We start from the raw sequence: 21040 nt of genomic DNA on the forward strand, positions 1-21040 counted from the left end.
CTGGCTCGTTTAAAGCAGAAAAATGTATTTTCTTTTATTCCCTAAAGGTCACATAGTTATTTCTTCCAGCTACAGAAGTTCAGCATAGAAAGGGAAATGTCTCCAGCCATTTAGATCAACAGACTTCCGCAAACTGGCATTTAAAAATCCTACCCCAAAGGAAAACATTGAGCATTCAGCTACACATGTTTTTACAAGAGTGACAATGACTGAAGTCACAGCGTGAGCAGCTGGTGTCTCACAGCAACCCAAAACATTTCCCAAATGCTGAGGTGAGGAAGCAGACATTCCAACTCTTATGGAACAGAACACTGCAGTGGCAATGATTTGGCACAACTCCCATTGAGTCCTTCCCCTCTGTCACCTCAAACCAGCACAGGAATCGCAACAGAAATATGAAGGAAGTGGCAAATTTGAGCAACCCACCTTCCACCAAACATAAAGCATTGCTCAGGTGTTCAACAAATCCCCTGCAATCTCACACCTCAAGCTGGAGGAGGAACAAATTCTTCAGATCAGCTGTCCCTAGATAATTCTGCTGCCTCCATCCACCTTTTGAGCTTTTGATGAGGCTCAGGACCCTGATCTTTAATGAAAGGACAGGCTGGTACCAGGAATGAGCCAGGATGTGACACTTTTCCCACTGCTGTGAGCACAGATGATTTACAACTCTCTCCTCCTTCCCTGGTCCCTGGAGCACAACTGTGGAACACTTCCACAATCTCACCCAGAGACTTAAAAAGAAGAAGGTAAAATGTCTGTGCACAGCCCAGGAGTTTTGCACCCCACCTGATGAACTCAGCCCCAATTATGCTTGGGGGCTCTGTACAGGTATTTTACAGGAATTCTTTCCAGCATACACAGGTGCAAAAATCCCTGGAGCAAACATACCAATCCAGTTAGGTATGTGTAACTTCAATGCCAGTGGTACTTAAAAGCACACATCTGGACCATGGTGGGATGACTCAAACTACTCAGCAGAGCTGTGAAGTGCAGGAACTCTGCAAGGAAGGAAAACTACCCAAACAATGGGATCCCGAAGGCTAAAAGTCTCCCAGAACCTCCCAATTTGCGCTTTCTAGCACCTTTCATTATGTAACAAAAACTGTGTACGGCTCACATTTTCCTTCCCATCTGACTGCTCTTGGCAGATGGAAACTAACAGCCAAATCCCTCTGGAGAAGTCACCTGGAAAGAGTTCCATCAGCCACCTAATGAGCAGGACAAGGGGTCACTCTGGAACGGGTCCAAACGAGGCTCTGGCTCATTAGCACCAGGAAGCTCCGACTGCTTCCAAACCCTTCACCCGTGGCCATCGTTGGGCAGTACAGACACTGCTTCAGCCACCCCCAGTCTGCCACATTCCAGACTCTGCCAACTGAAATCCAAACATGGACAGGAGGGCAAAAGACAGCAGAAATCTTCTGTGTCATGGTTTAAGTTTGCCAAAATCTTTGCAGGCTGCAGATTTCCCGTGACATCGATTCTTCTAACAGGAGAATTCTGTATCAGATCTGCCACCAGAAGGCTGCTGCTAAGTTACTCTGTCTCAAATTACCACCATTAAAACACTGTACATTTGTGAGGGCATGAGGTAAATTTCTGTCCATACAATACAATGTGTTATCAGAGACAACCAGTTTAAAAATTCCAGTTCACAATAAACTGACAGTTTAAAATTTCTTCTCATTTTTGAATGTAAGTAATTTCTTCCTAGGGATTTAAAGCCCTCAGAGAGCAGTGTTTGAGGACAGTGCTGCATCATCAGCACTGACCTCCTAAACCGAGTGCTCAGATTTTATGTAATCACAGAGAACCGTGGGAACCCAAGGGAAAATCTCCTCCTCCACCCAACATCTCCGATTCAGAAGATAAGAATGCAGTGTGTGCAGAGCTGCTCCAAAATGGAACTCCCAAAGAAAAAAAAAAAGAAAAAAACAGATGAAAAGCAACTGATTTCGTTTTCCAGCATGGCAGTACATTTAATTTCCCCCTCTTTTCTAAGAGGATTCTCTAATCTGTGTAATGTATATCAACAAATTCAATATTAACACTGCTCTGAGTGCTGAGCTGCCCATGGGCACGCTGAGGAGGGGATCCCACCACTGCTGTTTTCTACATCTAAATAATTTCCTTGGGAAAACAGCATGGCTGTGATTGTAAAGGCACACAGACATGAAAGCAGTGAATGTCTTGGTGGTTTAGTCCTGTCTTTGGAGACTTCATCTCACTCTTATCAGCCTGACTCAGAGGCAGGAATGTCCCCGATGACACAATCCTGATGTCCCACCCCATCTGCAGCTCCCCAGGCAGCAGTGAGAGGGAAAGGCAGGTTGCCTTAGTGCTGGGATACACAACAAACCCATCTGGATCCAATCTGCAGGGCCCTTGCTGTGCAAGCCCCAGGAACTCCCATGCCCAGGAGAAAGCCGGCACAAAGGGAGGGAGCAGTAATGAGGAACAGGGAGCTGATGGCAATAAAGTCACTTCAAAGCTTTCCAGGGGTTTCCAGCTCAGGCAAAGCAGGTTAGCATCTGAACACAGACACAGTGCTCCCATAAAGAGCTCACAGCTGCACAGCCCCTTGGTGAGCTCTGACCCTGTCCAACCTGGCCCTGGACACTCCCAGAGGCTGGGCACTCACAGTTCCTCTGTGGCAACCATGCCAGGGCAAGCTGTGCTCAAACCAACCCCCCTCACCACACCTCTTACATCTGCTCTTCACTTGGTGCAATCAGGGCTGTTCCATGCACAAAATACACCAAAGCTGATCCAACAGACAAATGCAGCAGTGCTACGAACCCTGTGAGAAGTGCAAAGTATTTTGTGAGTTGGCCTGAACTGCCCTGAGAGGCTCTGTCAGCCCAGGCAAGAAGTCAGATGACACCACAGCAGATCTCAGAAACAGCTACAGCCCAAGGGCATCATTGATAGAGGTTTCCATTTTTCCTATCAAGAAAAGTGGACTAAGCCAGTGTCAGAGGTGATTCAAGCACACAGTCCAAAATAAACTAGGAAAAAGGGTAAAAACAGCTGAACAAAGGTAAAAGAATCCAGCAGTTTATGGGACATCTGAACATACCTGGTATAGATGCTGGCACAGGTCAATCAAAATGAGACATTCTGAAGCCCAGCAAAGCCAGGCTGTTCCATTAGATTAAACACAGCAACAAAAATGAAAAACAGTCAGCCCTGAGCACCCTAAAAATGAAAGGGCAAACTCTTCTGTCACTGGGCCTTCACTGCTGTACCTGACCAGGCTCTAGCAAGAGGCTCCTCAATCTACACATTCCTGAGGCACAGGCAATTCCTCAGCCTTTCCTCCTCCACAGCAGAGAAAAGCAGTGGATGCTCAGCTGGCTGCAAAGAACAGCTGTGCTCTACCCACAGGACAGAAATAATCTCACTGCAGAGAGCAGAGGCCTGGCTGGCTGGGGTGCCACCCCCAGCACCGCTAACACCACACCAAACTGCAATAACTATTCGGGACCAGACTCCAATCAAAATTCAATAATAAAAGGATTACACACAACAAAGACATTTCAGAGGTCAATCCTCTCCCAGACCTCCTTCCACTCCTACCAAATTCCTGGTCCAGAGCTCTAATATAACAAACTGAAAATGGATCAACATCAAAACACAGACAGAAGCAGAAGTTCAAAAGGTTTCATTGCTCACTCTGTTGAGGGAACTCAAAACCTTAACCAATACAAACATTTTCAGGAGAAGAAAGATTAAGATGATGTTTTATCTTTTTTTAAAGCTGTTAAAAATCAAAAGCACCAATAAATCCAATTTAAGCCGAGGAAAAAAGGAGGAATAGCTTTCTAAATGTATGTCAGTCACTAAACCAGTCCAAAGTTGCCAAAACTCATCCTGTTTGCAGACAGATCAGCAGCATCCTTCCCAGGGGAGGTCTATTTAATCACTTCAGAAATTATTTCTTCCAGACAACAAAGAGCCATTAGATTACTTAATTAAAGCCCTGATTATCTCCAACCCAAAACAAGGGAAGGCAGAATCTAAAATAGGGAGATTTAACCAGCTGCCCTGGTCCTCATTACGCTTTGATTTCAATCAAGCACACACACGTCAAGCAAAGGGCAATAAATTACAACCACGTGTTGGAAGAAATTATCTTCACCATATTGGAAGTGGAAAGCCAAGGCTGTAACTGAGTGGTGTAAGATATTAGAATTCCATCTGGGAATAATAACCTACTGAACACAAACATACCAGGGCATTAGCTCCAGGCACTGTTGGAGTTAAACCTGGCAGCAGGAGATGGAAATGAAACAGTTGTTTTTTGGGAAAGTGACATGGATTTTGGTAAAACAGACAACCAAGAAATATGCTTGTTGGTTGACACAGAGAACAGAGAGGGAACTAAAATCTGATGAATTCCTCTTTAACCCAAATGACTCCAGAAAGAAAAGGTGGGAAAGTCCAGATACTAAAGATAGTTTGCACAAAAACAGACACTGAAGGCCAACTCAGCACTGGTTCAGAAAGCACTGAAGGTTCAGCAAAATTCTGTTCTTCTCCAGTTTACATGATTTTATTACATGCAGTATTACAAGACTTCTCCAAACCTCTTTTCACACTACAGTCACTCAGTGCATTGGCCACTAAGCTTTTGGGGACTAAACTAAATTTTAAAGTCTCCAGCAAACAAACCTGACTGGATTATTTCACACAAACTGTTAACAAATTCCTAACAGGCTGCTTCCCTCAAAACACCCACAACAGCAGGTGCCAACCCCTTGGGAAATGGCAAATACAATGCAGTGACTCACTGAACGTAGGTGGAGACTTACCACACCTGATGAAAAGAGAAATCTAAAAAGGAAAGGTGTGTGGGCCAAATGGGACTGACACCAGGAAAAACTGAAGCGATCTGAAGTGCTGGGAGAGGCCCGGGATGAATTCTGAGAGATATCAGCACTTTCTGTGTTCAAGGTAAAATGGGAGCTCATCCAGGGGAGGTTTGGACCACACGTGGAGAGCAGAGAGGGATGGAGATGTTCTCAGAAGTCCCTGTTTATCTACAGATGCTGGAATGACCAGCAGAAGGTGTATCTGGAAGCTCAGGAGTGAAGTGAGCCACATGCACAGCTACTTCTGAGAGACCTCTCCTCTGAGGAAAGGCTGAGAGAACTGGGATTGTCCAGCATGGAGAAGAGATGGCTCAAGGGTGACCTAACTGTGACCTTCCAATGCCTGAAGCAGTCGACAGGAAAGATGGAGACTGTGGACAAGGGATGGAGTGCCAGGACAAGGGGCAATGGCTTCAAACTGACAGAGGGCAGGGTTAGATGGGATATTGGGAAGGAATTCCTCCCTGTGAGGGTGGTGAGGCCCTGGCACAGGTTGCCCAGAGAAGCTGTGGCTGCTCCTGGATCCCTGGAAGTGTCCAAGGCCAGGCTGGACAGGGCTTGGAGCAACCTGGGATGGTGGAAGGTGTCCACAAAGCCACTACTTGCTCTGAAAAACTCAGCAGAAATTCTCATTATAGGAATAAAATGCCTTAACAGCCCAGGCAATTCAGGCATGCTGGGATCTGGTCCTCCCTGTGAGTGCTGTGATTATTTTTGTATTCACTGTTACCCCTCTCCCATAAAACAGCGTTGCTGTGGTTACAGAGGCAGCTCAGAAACATTCTCTGCCCCACAGAGGGACAGAACAGCCTCTTAAGGGACTGCTGGTGAGGAGTTGATGTGTCAGATTTGAGGCTTCTCCCTCAGCACCATTTTCATTCCCTTCACCTGCAGCCACTGCACTTAAACAGGTATTTTTTAAGGGAGAATATGCAATGTGAAGTATCAATTAGCCTGGTGTCCCCTGTGAAGGACCTGTTTGGGCAGACAACCTCACCAGAGTGAACAGAAACTATGAAAGTCTCTGCAGGTCAACTCAAAATGTAGATTTTCTGCACACTGCCTACAGTCTGATCCCTATTCCTGAAAGGTGCACCTGGAATAGTTCTCCCCGTCTAACAGAAACCAGAACTTCCACAAAAGATAGAATCCTGAGAACTGCCAGCACGCTGAGCTCTTTGATTAATACATGGATGAGCCTGAAGGATTTCCCTAGGCTGGAAAAGCCCTGCTGTCCCTGGCTCTGGAACCAGGAAGGACACTGGTAACTGGCCCAGGATGCCTCATGCTCTCGCTCCCCAGCTGCAGGAGCTGCCAGAGCAGCAGGGCAGTGACACCTCCATCCACATTGCTCAGCCCAGACCCACTTCTGGCTTCACAGTGCATTCCAGGCTCCAGCAGAGCGTGGAAATGCCATCCCTGCCACTGCCATCCTGCTCCCACTCCAGCCCTCCCCACGCTCCAACTCCCACGTGGCTCCAGCAGCTGTTCCGTGAGGAAATGCTGCAGCCATTCCCAACCTGACATGCTGGCAAGAGCAGCACTGAGAGATGCTGGCACTTGTTACCACCTCTGAATTTCCCCCCTCTGATCTCCAAGTAAAAATTAGGCTTCTGCTGTCAAAACACAAAAATCCAGTTGTCTTGGTCAGGAAACTGCAGAGCCCAACTACAGAACACAAGCCTGTTCCTCTCCACATCTCTGCTGGAGGTAAAGTACAAATTCTGATTTCAAGCGCGACGAACCCTTCAGACACCAAGTTTAAGTTTCCTTAACTTTGCAAATTGTTTCCACAAATGCCACCATTCTTTTTACACTGCTCAGCCAAACATAAGCCACTCTTGTCCTCTTTTCCGCCCCTACTTCTGGGATCACAACAGGCACTGACATGTTCTGTGCTAGCACATCTATTCTGACCTGTCCTCTCCAGCTGTAACACCAGAGATCCCTCCGGGATCCCCTCTGACCATGGCCTGCCTGTAAAACTCACACTGACAAACAGAAAGATGGAATTTGGAACAACCTCCCCTTTTTCTTCCACACAATACATGAAGATTGTTATATAAAGGCACTGCTGTACCCCACACTGAGCAGGGCTCAGCAGATTCACCTCAGTCAGAGAAACCTGCCCTGTGCTTTCCTTCCAGCGAATTCAAGCTGTGTGAATTCAAGCAAGTTATTGTATCCAGCCATGACTTCACGGTCATCTGAGCAGAGAGGGATTTAAAAAGACAACCTTGGTTCCATAAACCTCCTCATTTTCATCTCAGGGTATTAAAAACCTTATTGGTCCTGGTCTGTTCTGCATCTGGGGAGTAACTGCAAACTTGTCTTTGCTGAATATGCAAAATTCCTCTCTTCCAGTCAGTTCAGATACCAATAACAACTGTTACTTACAAGAGAAGTTAGAGAACTATGAAAATAATGCATGAAAAGAAGTAAAAATTTGATATCTGTAACAAAAGTGTGATGCTTACACATTTGGACAGGCTACATTTGCATCAAGCCACAAAATCCAGCAAGAAAAATTCTTTTTAATGTGCTTCTGTCAGCACTGTAACATGATTAACTATATCTACAGCTATATCTAAAGCTGTGTTTTATCTCTGCTTTTGGGCAACGTGAAGCAGCAAGGAAGTTTGTTCACTTTTTTCATGGTCTTTAGGCATCTCCAGTAAGGAAGTATCCCAGTACTGGACACACTCGTTCATTTTGCTCTGCAACACTCACTGCTTCATTTTAGCATCACTTTCCACCCCAGCACTGCTTAGGAGACAACCGACTACAGGGACCACAGCTGAACCCAATCACACGCCAAGGCTTTGGGTGAAACTGCAGTGCAGGACCAGCAAAACCCCAATTTTTAGAAAAATTGTTCAACCGGTAAGTTACAGAGACAATTTCCTATTGCTGCTTTAAGAAAGCCACTGCCTAATCCACATTTATCTCACATGTGCTCTATTAATTCCTTTGTTTCACACCTCTTTAATAAGACAGGGCCTAAAACAAGCATTCTGCTGTAGAAGTACATGAATCCTTGTCCAACTGCTGCATTTCAGTGCTCAGTGCCTGTCGTTTTACTGGAAGATGAGAGAGTGGCTGCTGTACATAGAGATTTTTTAAGAGTACAGCCTTGAGGGGATGGAAAACGCAGATGGTTTAAGGCTGAACTTAAAGATCAAAGAGAACCCAGGTCATGCCAGGACAAAGACACCATCAATCTGTTAAAGGGGGAGGGAGGTGGGAAAGCACCTCAGCAGCTGCCTTTGGCACCAGCTGACAGATTTGATCATGTCTGGCATCACAAAGCCCAGCGGGTGAGCAGTGTCTCCCCCCGCCAGACCCAGTGTGTGCACTGCTCTGCACTGCCCCAGGACACACAGACAGACAGGCTCTAAGGGGAGGACTGACATACAAGTCTCTGTACTGGTCGAAGGCATTGTTGGCTTCCACCTCCAGCTTGCGCAGGCGAGCCGAGGGCATGGCACCGTCCTCCAGGGGAGGGTCGTACTTGTTGCTCCACGGTGACCTGCCAGGGAGACAAGGAAAGGGACAGTCAGAAGGGGACAAGAAAAACAGACAGACACCAAGACAAACCTGGGCACAGTCCCAAGGCTGCCAGAGCTCCAGGAGCGTTTGGACAATGCTCCCAGGGGTGCACAGGGTGGGATTGTTGGGGTGTCTGTGCAGGGCCAGGGGTTGGCCTGGATGGTCCTTGTTGGTCCCTTCCAGCTCAGGAGATTTCATGGCTCTGCAAGGTTTAATCTGACCTGATCCACAGATGCTTAACTTCTGAAAAACCAAAAGGTGCCCAGAGCAATCCACCTGTAACAACTGCACCCTCCACAGGCATTTTGAATGCTGGCAGAAAAGGGACACTGATCCCTCAAAACACCTGGGTTCAGGCTTTTCTACATAAAAAAAATATCCCTTGGGTTTCAATCTGTTCCTTCTTTAATATTTATAAACAAAGCTTCAGCTGCTGCACATCAAATATTTAAAATTGTTTTCATGCAAATACAAATCGATTGTGTAGCTTATTTGGGATCCGACAGTATTTGAGCCAAACACTGCTGGATATGATTATGGTCCACATTTTCCTCCACTATTTTGCTTTGAAATAAACTCTACCTTTAGCATAACATTAGGAAACCCTTTGAACAGTTTGAAGGATTTAACAGGGTTTTTAAAGCTGCAGGTTTTACTATAATTTCTGCAGGTGTGGGAGAGATTTTTGTGTTCTTAATGAAAGATTTGGTATTAAAAGATTAATGGAACCCTTTGCCCATCTGCTTGAGGCTTTTACAACTCCCATTCTGGAAACCTGCATTTTGCTTTTCATTTCCCCTTGGAGTAACCAACTTACAGATATCAAGAGCAGGCTCAAAATAAAGCACCTCTTCCCTTTCTCTCCCCTCTCCCCACTCACTCTTCCCAGGGCCCAGTGCTGGCCCTGGGGAACTCACTGCTCAGAAAGGCAGTGGGGTATGACCCCCACCTGTTTGGTGCAAAGCACAAAGTCCAGGCTCTGCTTTGCTCCCTTCACTGCTCCCAAGCACACCTGACTGGAAAGGTGAGGCCAGGAAAGGTGGAGCTGTTGTGACATCCACCTGGAGTGATGTTTTCAGGTGGTGGTTTTCATCTCCAGTGCTGTGTCCAGTCCTGGGTCCTTCATTCAGTAAGGACATTGAGGGGCTGGAGTGTGTCCAGGGAAGGGAATGGGGCTGGGGAAGGCTCTGGAACACCAGGAGGGGCTGAGGGAGCTGGGAAAGGAGCTCAGCCCAGAGAAAAGAGGCTCAGGGGGACTTTCTGGCTCTGCACAACTCCTTGACAGGAGAGGGCAGCCAGGTGGGGGTCAAACTCTGCTGCCAAGAAATAGGGACAGGACAAGAAGAAAATTCCTTGAGCTGCTCCAGGGGAGGTCCAGGTTGGACATCAGGAGGAATTTCTCCATGGAAAGGGTGGTCAGGCATTGGCAGGGGCTGCCCAGGGAGATCTGGAGTTGCCATCCCTGGAGGTGTCCAAGGAATGCCTGGACATGGCACCCAGTGCTCTGGGCTGGGGACAAGGCAGGGATCAGGCACAGCTTGGGCTCAATTTGGAGGATTTTTCCAACCAGAATGATTCTGGGATTTCATGATTTTAAACAGTTCCTTAAAATGTGGTTGCTTTGGAAAAGAGTCAAGAGCCACAGGATCCCAGACTGGGTCAGGCTGTAAGGGCCCACAGTGGCTCAGCTGGTGTCACCTCCCTGCTCCAGAGCACAGGGTAGTGTGCAGATGGGTCTGGAGTATCTCAAGGGAGGGAGACTCCACACCCTCCCTGGGCAACGTATTCCAGAGTGTTTAAAGAAGTTCTTCCTTGTGTTCAGGCAGAACCTCCTGTGCATCAGTTCCTGCCCATTCCTCTGGTGCCATTACTGGGACTGATGGAGCCAAGCCAGGTCCCTGCTCTGTCCCCTCCCTGCACACAGGGACACACAGCAATGAGTGCCCCTCTCAGCTCTTTCTTCACTCCTTTACCTAAAATACAATCTCTGCAGTCTGGGAGAGATTCACACAGAAATCCCCCTGGTGCTACCCAGGTGCTCCCAAATGGCTCAACCACTCCAGAGGGTGAGCAGAGAACTCCTGCAGAACCCCTGGGAGATGCTGTAAGTGCAAACACCAAACTTCCCCTGGCTGCAGGAATGGGATGATTGAGGGGCAACCAGAACAGACCCTTCCAGCCAGCAGCTTGTGGCATTTTCATCCTATTCCTGTTGGAGCCAGCAACAGCTTTACCAACAAAAAACCTCCTAACACAGCCCTGTACTTTTTATTTCTGTGGAAGAGCACTCACAACACATTTAAACACTTAACTGGAGGCTATTTGAAGAAAGACAGATGGACAAGCACTTAAATTTCAAAAGTCAGACCTCTAATTTCCCCAAAAGAGAATGGTTTGTGTTTCAGCTAACAGGTTTCAGTGTTGTTGGCCCCAAATTCCCCATAAGGATTCCATTTAACAGAGTGATCAAACACACTTCAAGTGGAAATGTATGGACAAAGTCAGGGACCTTGAAGTTTAATATTAAGAAAAAAATTAATAAAAGCTCTGCCTTCACAATGTGGATTCCATGACTGACTGACATCCTTCCCAAACCTTTGTTATTCCAGAAGCACTCACAGAAGTTCCTGTGAGACTCCCACAAGCAGGATTTGATAATATGAAGAAAATTTAAATTATCTATTTATCCAAGGAGACTCCAAAAATCCACATTCTAGTCTGATCCATGTCTGACCAAAGCAAGTCTGTCTAAATACAAGGAAAGACTAAACTGTGATGGGCTAAGCATTAGGATATTCCCTTCCCACAGCAGCTTTTTTTCCAAGCAAATTCCCAGTCAAACTGTAAAGCCACTCAAAAACCCAACCCTATAAAAACTGGATTCCCAGTGAGAAAGCCAGACTGCCCAGCCCCACCTTTCCTGCTGAAGGAGAATGAGGCTCAGTTGCCCCCAGAATGCTTTGAAATCCTTGGATTAGTGTTAAAAGAAATGCAATTAGCAACCTGTCCAGTACAAAGAAAAGGTGTTTAGTTTGGAATTGGGATTTGCAGGAACTGGGGATGCAGCACATTGCTAACAGGGAATAAGATTCCCTGGGATTTTAATCAAGCCTGTGGTTCTGAAAAATGGCTGTGGAAGTATCAAAAGCTTTTAAGAGCCCAGTGAACTCCTCCTAGATCTTGGCCTAATTGATTAAATTAGTGTAAGAGCCACTTCCCAGTAACAACTGCAGATTTTATGAGGTATGGAGGAGTGTCTGGACACAGGCACAGAATGGGATTAACATGCACAGGGCACTGCTGCTGGGCTTTCAAAGGCTTCTGCTGTGTGCTGAAGGAAAGAATTCACTTCATGAATCAGAGCTGGGACCAATCAATTCCAGAAGGAAGAATCACTTCAATCCAGAACGCCTGAATCAAAAGCCTTACAGAACACGACTCTTTCATGCCAGCAATTAACACATGGTGCCTGCTCTAGAGGAACAAATGAAAGAGCTTTTCTGAAACCTCATTACTTAATAAGTCCTGAAAATTTCAAAGTGATTTTAAAAACCAAATTCCTCCTGCTTCCTTGTAACTATTTAATACCTCTTCAGAAGGAGATGGAGCAAATTTCAGAGGCAAGTGTGACACTGACCTTAGAGGAAGGGCTATCATGTGCCCTAATGAAACACAGGGGGTTATTAGTGATGGCACAATGTCCCATTACTGTCTAACCAGTGCCTTTTCCACTTCCCTGTGTCCCTGGTGAGTGATGTCCACATCAACAGCCTGAGTAGGACGCAAAGAGGCTGCAAGAAACATCACAACTTCAGGGAGAAAGCATCTCTTGAAAGATCCACAAGAAATTCAGGGTTTAATCCATCCTCTTGCATCTGCCAGAGGGGCTGCAGCTGTATGGGTCCACATCTCGTGGTGGGCAGAACCAGTAAAACCCTATTTTATCTACTAATTCAGAACTGATTAAATGCATGTAGCTGTTAAAGTAGATCTGACCAGCTGGGGCACACAAAATTAATGCAAAAATTCTTTTAGAAGGCTCTTTTGCAGATGGTTGAAATAGTTGCTGAACATGACATTAATACCCTAAAGAATGTGACACTCCACCTTGGAGTGCCACTTGCTGGCTCTCTGCAATAGGTTATATTTAAAACAACTCGTTAGGATTTACACTCAGCCACAATCCAGAGGCACTGTCAAACTCTGCATCCATTCTCATTCTCCACCTCCTGTTTCTAGGACAAAATGAATCTCAGCATGTTCTCTGTGTAAATCATCTACACGCAGATGTGCTTCAGGATAGAGAAGGACCTTTCCTGCAACCCAGAGCAACTGAACCAATTCATCTCAAATCCTTTACAAGCTAACCTGCTTCTGCACTGATGCCTGAGCCAAAGACAAAAGATTTGTTAAAAAATATTTTCTGAAATTCCACTTTGAAACATACTGGCCAGATGAATGCAAAACACTACATCAAATCTGCACACAGCAAAGTCAGATTCTTACTGGAGATAGTTCCAAGGACTAAAAGTGTAAATTATGACACTGAAGCCACAAGGAGGGACAGGTGGAAATCTCAGGATCATCCCCAGAAGGAGCAGGATGGCTGAGCTGGTAATTCAGGGCAGGAGATGAATGGGGTTGTTACCTCACAGCCGAGCACTCTTTGTTAAGAGAAAGAATAAAAGTGCTGCAAGAGTCACAAAGGCTTCTGGACTGTAAACTCGTGACTCTTAATTAAATATTTGGAACTATGCCACTGTCACTACAGCCATTAAGGAAAGTCAGACAATGTGAGAAAGGGACAGGATAATTTAAACACATATAAAAAACATCATCCTAATGGCAAGGCAGAGGAAAAAAACATTAAAAGAGAGCCTGTGTTCAAAGTAGCAGCCAAAACACTGAAACCTGATTGTACCATTTCAGTATTACAGTCCCTCCTACTTCAAAATTAATTATATTGCAATTACCCACAGCTTATAGAGTTCAAATATTTTCACTGTATTTGTCTGAAGTCCTCAGAATAAATTTACTGTTTTGGTAGGCAGGTAAAAACTTTTCTTTGGTAAAAACTTGGGCCAAGATTTTCAAACAGAACTAATGACACTGAGCCCAAAGTCAGTCAATCCCTTGAAAGAGCCTTTCCCAGCTGGCAAACCCACCCTGTTTTGTACAAGCAGAAGACAATTTTGTTTAAACCCACTGCTTGCATCATCTCTTTTCTCTCATTATCCATTCCAGAGATTTTATAACCTTGCAGTGGTCTAATTTCGTATCAAGCCCATTTCTGCTAGAGAACTGATTGGTTTTAATCCAGAATACAGAAAACAAAGAGAAATACATCAGTCATCCCACCTTTAGCAAGATAACAACATTATTTGCCAAAATGCCCAATTATGCATTTTGGGCTCTAAATCTTTGAATGACTGATTTTTTTTTTTTGGCTGAAAATAAGAAGGAGAAGGGCCTGCAATACCTGTCCATGGCTGCCATTCACAGAGCACCAGCCAGCCCCTTGCTCCAGCTGGGAACTCACCTGTACGAGTCCCCATCTCTGTTGTAGTCACACAATAGATAATCTTTCCCTACCACCTTGTCTCGTGCAATCTTCAAGGGCTGATCCACAGAGGAGAGGAGATCTTCACACAGGCTCGGGACCTGCAGGGTGGGGGAAACAACAGGGAGGGGAGAGAGGGCAACACATTAAGGTTAAAAGGCACTGGCACCCCTAAAAACACATTTTGTTATTAACAGCCCACATCTGTCCCAAAGCCAGAACTCTTTAAAAAAGCACTTCAATTACAACACACTCCTATGCTCCCTTCTCCAATAATTTCAGATTTAATTACCAACCACTAGTGTGGTCCTTCAATATACACACACTCCATGCTCGCTCTGTGCCAAGGCCAACCAGGGAAGCAATTGTCCAGGGCTGGTGGATAAAGGTAAATATTTACAGTGCAGTGGGAATGAGGGAACTGCAAAAGGATTCCACCATCCACACACTGCAGTGAGCTTTTCCCAAGCTCCCACTCTGGGTCGAGTTCAGAGCAGTTTCCAGGCAGGTGGCCAAGCATGACCATTCTAACAAGAATAAACATGTCCATGTGCATGCATGTGTCAAGTCTAACACACCTCCTGCACCCACCACAGCTTTCCATGGATCCAGGACCCCAGCTGCCTCCCTGCCCTGCATGTGCAGAGAGACAAGCTCTGCTTCCAACGTGGCAGAGAGGCTGTGATGTCCTGCAGAGAGATGAGACTCCATCTCCCCTGCACATACCTCAGGTGATGTGCAGCCCCGTGCCCCAATGCATCCCAGGGACCATCACCAATCATTCCTGCAGTTGTTATCATGAAACATTATTATTATAATGTTATCATTAAAAATGCACATTAAAGTGCATTGTATGTTTCCTGCTGGAAGAACATTCCAGATCTCACTGCAAGAGAAATGGACTAAAGCAAAATGCCCTTTCCCAACAACATAACAGGATCACAGGACATCTGGTAAGTTCTTGAATAGACTGGATACAATGTGCTAATAAAAAAGAAAGAAGCACTTCTACATTTCACTTCACACTGTAGACATGAAAACCTGACTCAGAACATGAGGACAAAAGGCAATCAACGGCAAAATTTATCATGAAGTGATAAATTCATAACTTGTAAGAAATGAAAAGGGGAGGGAGGGAGGAATAAAGAAAACATGGAAATGTGCTTTCTTCTCTTCAAGCCATTGATTCAGTGAATGGATCAGCATCAGCCTAGAGAAGAAAAAACAAATTTGGGGTGCAACAGCCCTGAAACTATTTTAATGCACTCGATGGGACATAAGAGATCAAACCGCTCAAAACAAAAACATTCCTAATCCCAAGCACAAGGCAGTAACAGAGGATGACAGTCAGAGTGAGCAGGGACATGCATACACCAATGTGACTGTGAAAGATAAAAAAAATATCCTAAATGGAAATGACAGAACAAACTGTGGCTGCCCCATCCCTGGAAGTGTCCAAGGCCAGGCTGCACAGGGCTGGGAGCAACCTGGGATAGTGGAAGGTGTCCCTGCAGGGACAGGGGGGGAACTGGATGAGCTTTAGGGTCCCTCCCAACCCAAGCCATTCCACGGCTCTAAGATGAAACCAGCAAGTGACGCAACACCTGACCCACACAATCAACCCTTCAACACACAAAAGATCTGAGGCAAATCAAGGTGCTGAAAGAGCTGAAATATTAATTTGAGTGTTTTTACTTTGGTCTTTACACATTGTAATGTGGCCACAAGTGAGAACTGCAGAGCCCAGACCAAGGACAGGGCAGTTCAGGATTTAACCCAGCTCAGGGCTCTCATGGGAGTTCATCCTTTGCTACCTGCAGACCTGGCTGAAGAGACTTCAAAACCACAACACATTCCCTAGGTAAACAGAAGTGGACAAGAAGTAGCAACTTGTAGTGAAATCCTTCATTTTCCTGAGACCAGACAACCCAAATATTTCCCAGAGCTGATCCAAATCAGCAGTGTTGCGGCACAAGTCAGGTGAAATGATTTATCTGTGTCTGTGAGCACATGTGGTTCCCCTTCATCCTTTCCCTCTCTTCCCCATGAACCATTAATTTTGGGCTGACTGCTCAGGCTGACAGCAGCTCAATGCCAGTGCTTCACCACCAGACACAGCACAGGCAGCCCAGCTCTGGCAGCTCAGTACCAGTGGAACACATCCCTCCCTCCCCTCCTCTCCTCTGGGCTGCTCCTTGGCCAGGAGTCCTTCAGCACAGGAATGCTCAGGAACTGACTCCTCACTCTGACCTGCCTTTAGGGTGAGTAATAGTGATGAAAACAGAACGGGGGGGAAGTGCTTTTTCCCAGCCTCTGTTTCCACTCTGTTTCTTTGGGAAGAGCCCCACACTCCACGTGTGGTAAGGGAGCAGGAGAGACCTCACTGTGCAATCCTTCAACCCCAAATATCTACACAAAGCATTTTCACAAGAAACCCCAAACCCGAGGCAGAGTCAATTGCCCTTCAGAACAGCTGAATTTACAGCCCTTATAAAAAAACCCACACAAGTAACTTTTAGATTTAACTTTCTTTTAAGACCAACACATGCCTGCTGTGGGGTTTCTGTAGGGCTCAGAGCACAATCCCATATTAACTAAAAGGAATTTGTAACCCATTGTTTTTTTAAGATGCAATCTACTGAACTAAACTTATCTGTGGGAGACTTAGTAACAAATATTCATGAGCTGGGTCACTTTCCCACTTTCTGAGGGCTGTGGTTATTCCTACAGCCATAACAGTGACTGTATTATATCACACCCATCCCAGAATATAATACTGCACTGTATTGTAAAACAAGCTGTATATCCCCTGTCTCCTTGGTACTGACACTCCACAGGACTTCAGGCAATCTATTCTTTTCCCCTTCTCTTCTTTTAGAACAAAACAGAAGAAAACCCACTCATCTGCTTTGGAAATACCAGAAAATTTCTACAGTATTTATAAGAAGAACAGATAGTCCAGATGGAACTACTCGTGTAATTTTAACTATTGGAAAAGCACCCAAGCATAGCACAGTTACCCCAAGATCATCATTTTTATACCATTTATTACATCAACTGTACTTCCTAAGAATGAATTGACAATTTATGCACACAAAACTGCTTACAAGGCAAAGGCAGTAACTTGAACAAGGTAATTTGCAGCTTTAAACACTTCAGCTTTATGTTCATGAGACTATGATTCCTTCCGAATTTAGGTCCTTTGCATTCTTCTCCATGCCAAGTACTGAATCTTTTTAAAACATTTAAATGTCTGTTGTGCACATTCAGACTCTTGCAGGATTCAGTTTATCTTCTGATCCCAGCAAAGACAGTTCTGCATGGAAAGCAACAGATCCTCTGGGTTTTCAGCCTCAAATGGTGGATTTGCATTGTTAATTTTTCTTATTAAGCTTGTTCTGTGTTAACTGAAGAACCAAAATTCACTCAGGTGTTTGAGCACTTATGTACAGCAGTCATTACAGAGGGGATTTTGACTTGCATTTAGAAACACAGGAATTAACCCACTCCTCAGGCCAAACTGGAACACCAAAGCAGTGGTTTTGTTCAATTCATCACCACACTATAAATAAATGTCACTGGGATGCAAACACTAGAGGATGAGGATGTTGCTTTTATAAGCAACAACTGGGCTCCCACCTTTGTTCTGACACAAGTTTTTCCCACTCTAAGCACTGGAAGGTCACATGCAGAACACAATCTGCAGCTTGTATCTTTAGCTAAAGGCCAGCATTAATGGCATTTGGCCCCAATGCACCCTTGTTCCCCCAGATCAGCTCTCAGGCTTCTCTTCTGGTGGCTCTGGGTACTCAGGAAGTGAGACCACCCTCAATGTAAATTGGAAAGAAAAAAAGAAGGATATCTGAGGATATAGCCTGGAAGGAACAGCAGCATCATTCAGAAGGAACAGGGCATGGTGTTTGGGGGATATTTTTTTCCAAGGAGATACACAATGGATGTGTAGTGCAGAGGAAAGAAAACCTGAATGGGAAGTGAGGGAAACGTGTTGAACAAGGATCCTGTTGTCCTGTGTAACCAAATTCTCCAGCAGAGCTGCCCAGGTATGTGGACAGTGTTTTAATTAAGGCAACTGCTCTGCTATCAAGACAAATAATCACTTGTGCCAAAGTGGAAACTGTACCCTTTTTGGAGTAGCTAAGCTCAATCATTCCTTCTGGACTCATGTCTTGGTTCAAGGAGCTTACTAGCAATTATACAATTGCTTCTGGATTATTTTTTAAAATATGATTTAAAAAGTATCTAAAAAAAATCCATAGAGGGAAGAGGAGTAATACCTCAGTTCTCCATGTCTGATACATACTCCCCACCCTTACTTTTATCACACTGAATTGCATCAAATTCTGCACTTCACATGCTCAGGACAGTCAGTATTTTGGCTCAGCAGCCACTTAAGTTGAGTACACCCAGGTGGCTGTTTTCTGAAATGTATCACATCTACCACTGAAACAGCAACATTCCTGGTGTAACAGCCCTTGGAAATAGTATTTTTCCATGTTTATTCAGACATCAGCATTACTGACCACCACAGGAACCTTACACACCAGAAAACTATGCAGCAAAATTAAAGATTATACATTTTTTCCTTAAAGAAGCAGAAGGAACAAGGGGCAAAGGCTTCAAACTGAAAGAGAAGTTTATATTGGAAATGAGTAAGAAATTCTTCCCTGGGAGGGTGGGGAGGCCCTGGCACAGGGTGCCCAGAGAGGCTGTGGCTGCCCCTGGATCCCTGGAAGAGTCCAAGGTCAGGCTGGACAGGGCTTGGAGCAACCTGGGGCAGTGGAAGGTGTCCCTGCCCATGGCAGGGGTGGCACTGGATCAGCTTTAAGGTCCTTCCAACCCAAACATTTCTACAATTCTGGGAAGAGGAGGCAAACCTCAATTAGCCAAGGAGTCATTCACACCCATCTGTGTTTGAATCTGCATCTGCCAAGTGCAGGTATCTGAACATGCATGTGATAAAGCAGTTTTTAATTAAAAGCCCCATCCCACCAGGAAGGTGAGTATTTTACTTGCATGTGAACTTTTAACACAAAAGGAAGACAGAAGTGCTGCTCCATGACTTGGGGAAACCACTCAAAACACAAAGATGAGCCCATGGAAACTCCCTGACCCTCTTACAAAATAACCTTTCTGGCACAACTCCAGCTCAGATCCTTTACCTAATAAAGCTTTAGAATAATGTTTCTGAGTCATTGCACAGCCTCAGCATTTCCTGCTCCTGCAGAAGGCAGGCACGGCCTAGAGGATGTTGTGGAAACTCAAGAAAGAAGCCTGGCTCCACTCATCTTGGGCCTAAACCCACCAGTGAAGTCCCTCCCACAAATCCACACATTGCTAAACCTTAATTTGATCCACCACACATCCAAGGGCCACGCAATCATCAAGCTTTGTTCATTAAATCACACTTAAATGGACTTTTGTGCTCAGACCAGATGTAATTGATACTGGAAACAGCTCAGCATTACTCACGTAGTTGCACTGAATTCCAGCACTGCAAGAATTGGCAAAACCAAAATTAAATCAAATGAGCTTTTCTGGAAAAAGACAGATGTTAACAAGGCTGCAAATCTAGGTTTGTCTAGTTAATGGTGTCACAGCAGAAATACCACATTAATTACAGAATGGTTTAATTCAGTTCGGGGAGCTACATTTAAAAGGGTGACAACCATTCATAATACAGGATATCCTTGGCTTTCTTCCTGTGCTTCGCTGGATAAAATAAGGCTTTTGCTGGATTGCCCTTCTGAGAAACAAAAGACAGCCATCTGGCAGGCACTACAGAGTGCCCTGGACTGCGACTGGTGACCTGCAGGTGAAGGCTCCTGGATCTCATTACCAGTCCCCAGTCCCAGGAGCCATCACAGAGTATCAGTATCTTGGGAAGTCCTGACTATTTGTGTCAGGAGTCCAGCTGGGCTTGGAGACACACAGCAACAATTTAGGGATAGGCAGGACATTCCTCTGATATTTCTCTATCCCAGCTTTTCCCTCCATCCTTCAAAGAGGTTAGGTAGGTTTCCAACTAGGATTCAAGCTCACCAAGTGATCCTCACACACACTCCCTTTCAAATGGTATTTAAACAGATATTTTAAGGGTCTCTAATGCCAGCAGTGCAGTGGCGGGAGTCAAAGACAAAAAGCCTTAAAAATAGAAAGAATAAGTGATACAAGGCCAGAATTGAAATTCCCTTTTTCAGTCTCATGCTAGGAAGTGGGGTTGCTAGCTCTAAGCCAAGCATCGCATTAACAATTTACATATATTAATTGCTATCTCCAACTACCATCAAGATATCCAGAGGTAATCTTTGCTAGCTGGCTAAGTTCCTGCTTACAGCCACTCACCAAATGGAAAAACTGGCTCTCAACCACCGTAAATTTATTCAGGGAGCCAGAGCCCCTTTCTTTAGCCACAATCGCTGTGTTAGACACCTGCTTGGCTGCTGGTGGCTGGGAGCTCATGCCACAGGTCAGCAAGTCCAGGCAGAACAGCAAGTCAGAGACTCAGCTTTGAGCTCACAGGGCTGTCAAAGGCACTTCTGCTTCCACCATCTTCTTTTTCAGCTTTCACTGGATCTGATTTTTTTGTTTAAAACTTCTCCCACCCTCACCAGACATTCAGCTGGCCATCTGCATCCAATTATTTTATCTCTCCCCGCGATGCCGCACAGTGTTCAGGCTCTTGGACTCCACACACAAAAAGCTCCAGTCACATTCTCATGTTCTTTATGGTCTGTGCAGCCCAAGCAGTGAAGTTTGCCTGGGGGTAAATTCTGTAGCTTCATATATCTTCAGTCACTGAAGGCATGTAAGCAGATTTGGGACTTGCCTGGAGCTCAGATAAAGCAACGGCCCGAATCATGTTCAAACATTTCAAAATTGTAAGTTTATACATTTTAAGATTCATCACTCTGGGGTCTTCTAAAAAGTAACACATTCTACTAAAAATACTTCTGTATTCCCGTGTGATGAGAAAGCAGAGCTGATCACCTCCCAGATCTTTAATTGCAAACAGAGCCTTAAAAAATAACCTGGA

At 45.2% G+C, this 21040-nt stretch overlaps 2 protein-coding genes across 4 annotated transcripts in view; one reads left to right on the forward strand and one right to left on the reverse strand.

The window, feature by feature from the left end:
- Positions 1-21040, forward strand: part of HTR6 (5-hydroxytryptamine receptor 6) — a 119197-nt gene that overhangs the window by 17593 nt on the left and 80564 nt on the right. The gene's annotated exons all lie outside the window — the stretch shown is intronic.
- Positions 1-21040, reverse strand: part of CAPZB (capping actin protein of muscle Z-line subunit beta) — a 66372-nt gene that overhangs the window by 17219 nt on the left and 28113 nt on the right. For all 3 annotated transcript variants that reach the window (XM_085080080.1, XM_085080081.1, XM_085080083.1), the window contains exons 3-4: positions 13966-14087; positions 8293-8406 (exon numbers count right to left, since the gene is read on the reverse strand). In XM_085080080.1, coding sequence (XP_084936206.1) covers positions 8293-8406; positions 13966-14087 — 236 coding nt within the window. The remainder of the gene's footprint in view (positions 1-8292; positions 8407-13965; positions 14088-21040) is intronic.

Source organism: Lichenostomus cassidix, chromosome 21 (genome assembly GCF_008360975.1).
Source record: "Lichenostomus cassidix isolate B80296 chromosome 21, HeHo_3.0, whole genome shotgun sequence".
Classification (NCBI taxonomy): Eukaryota; Metazoa; Chordata; class Aves; order Passeriformes; family Meliphagidae; genus Lichenostomus; species Lichenostomus cassidix.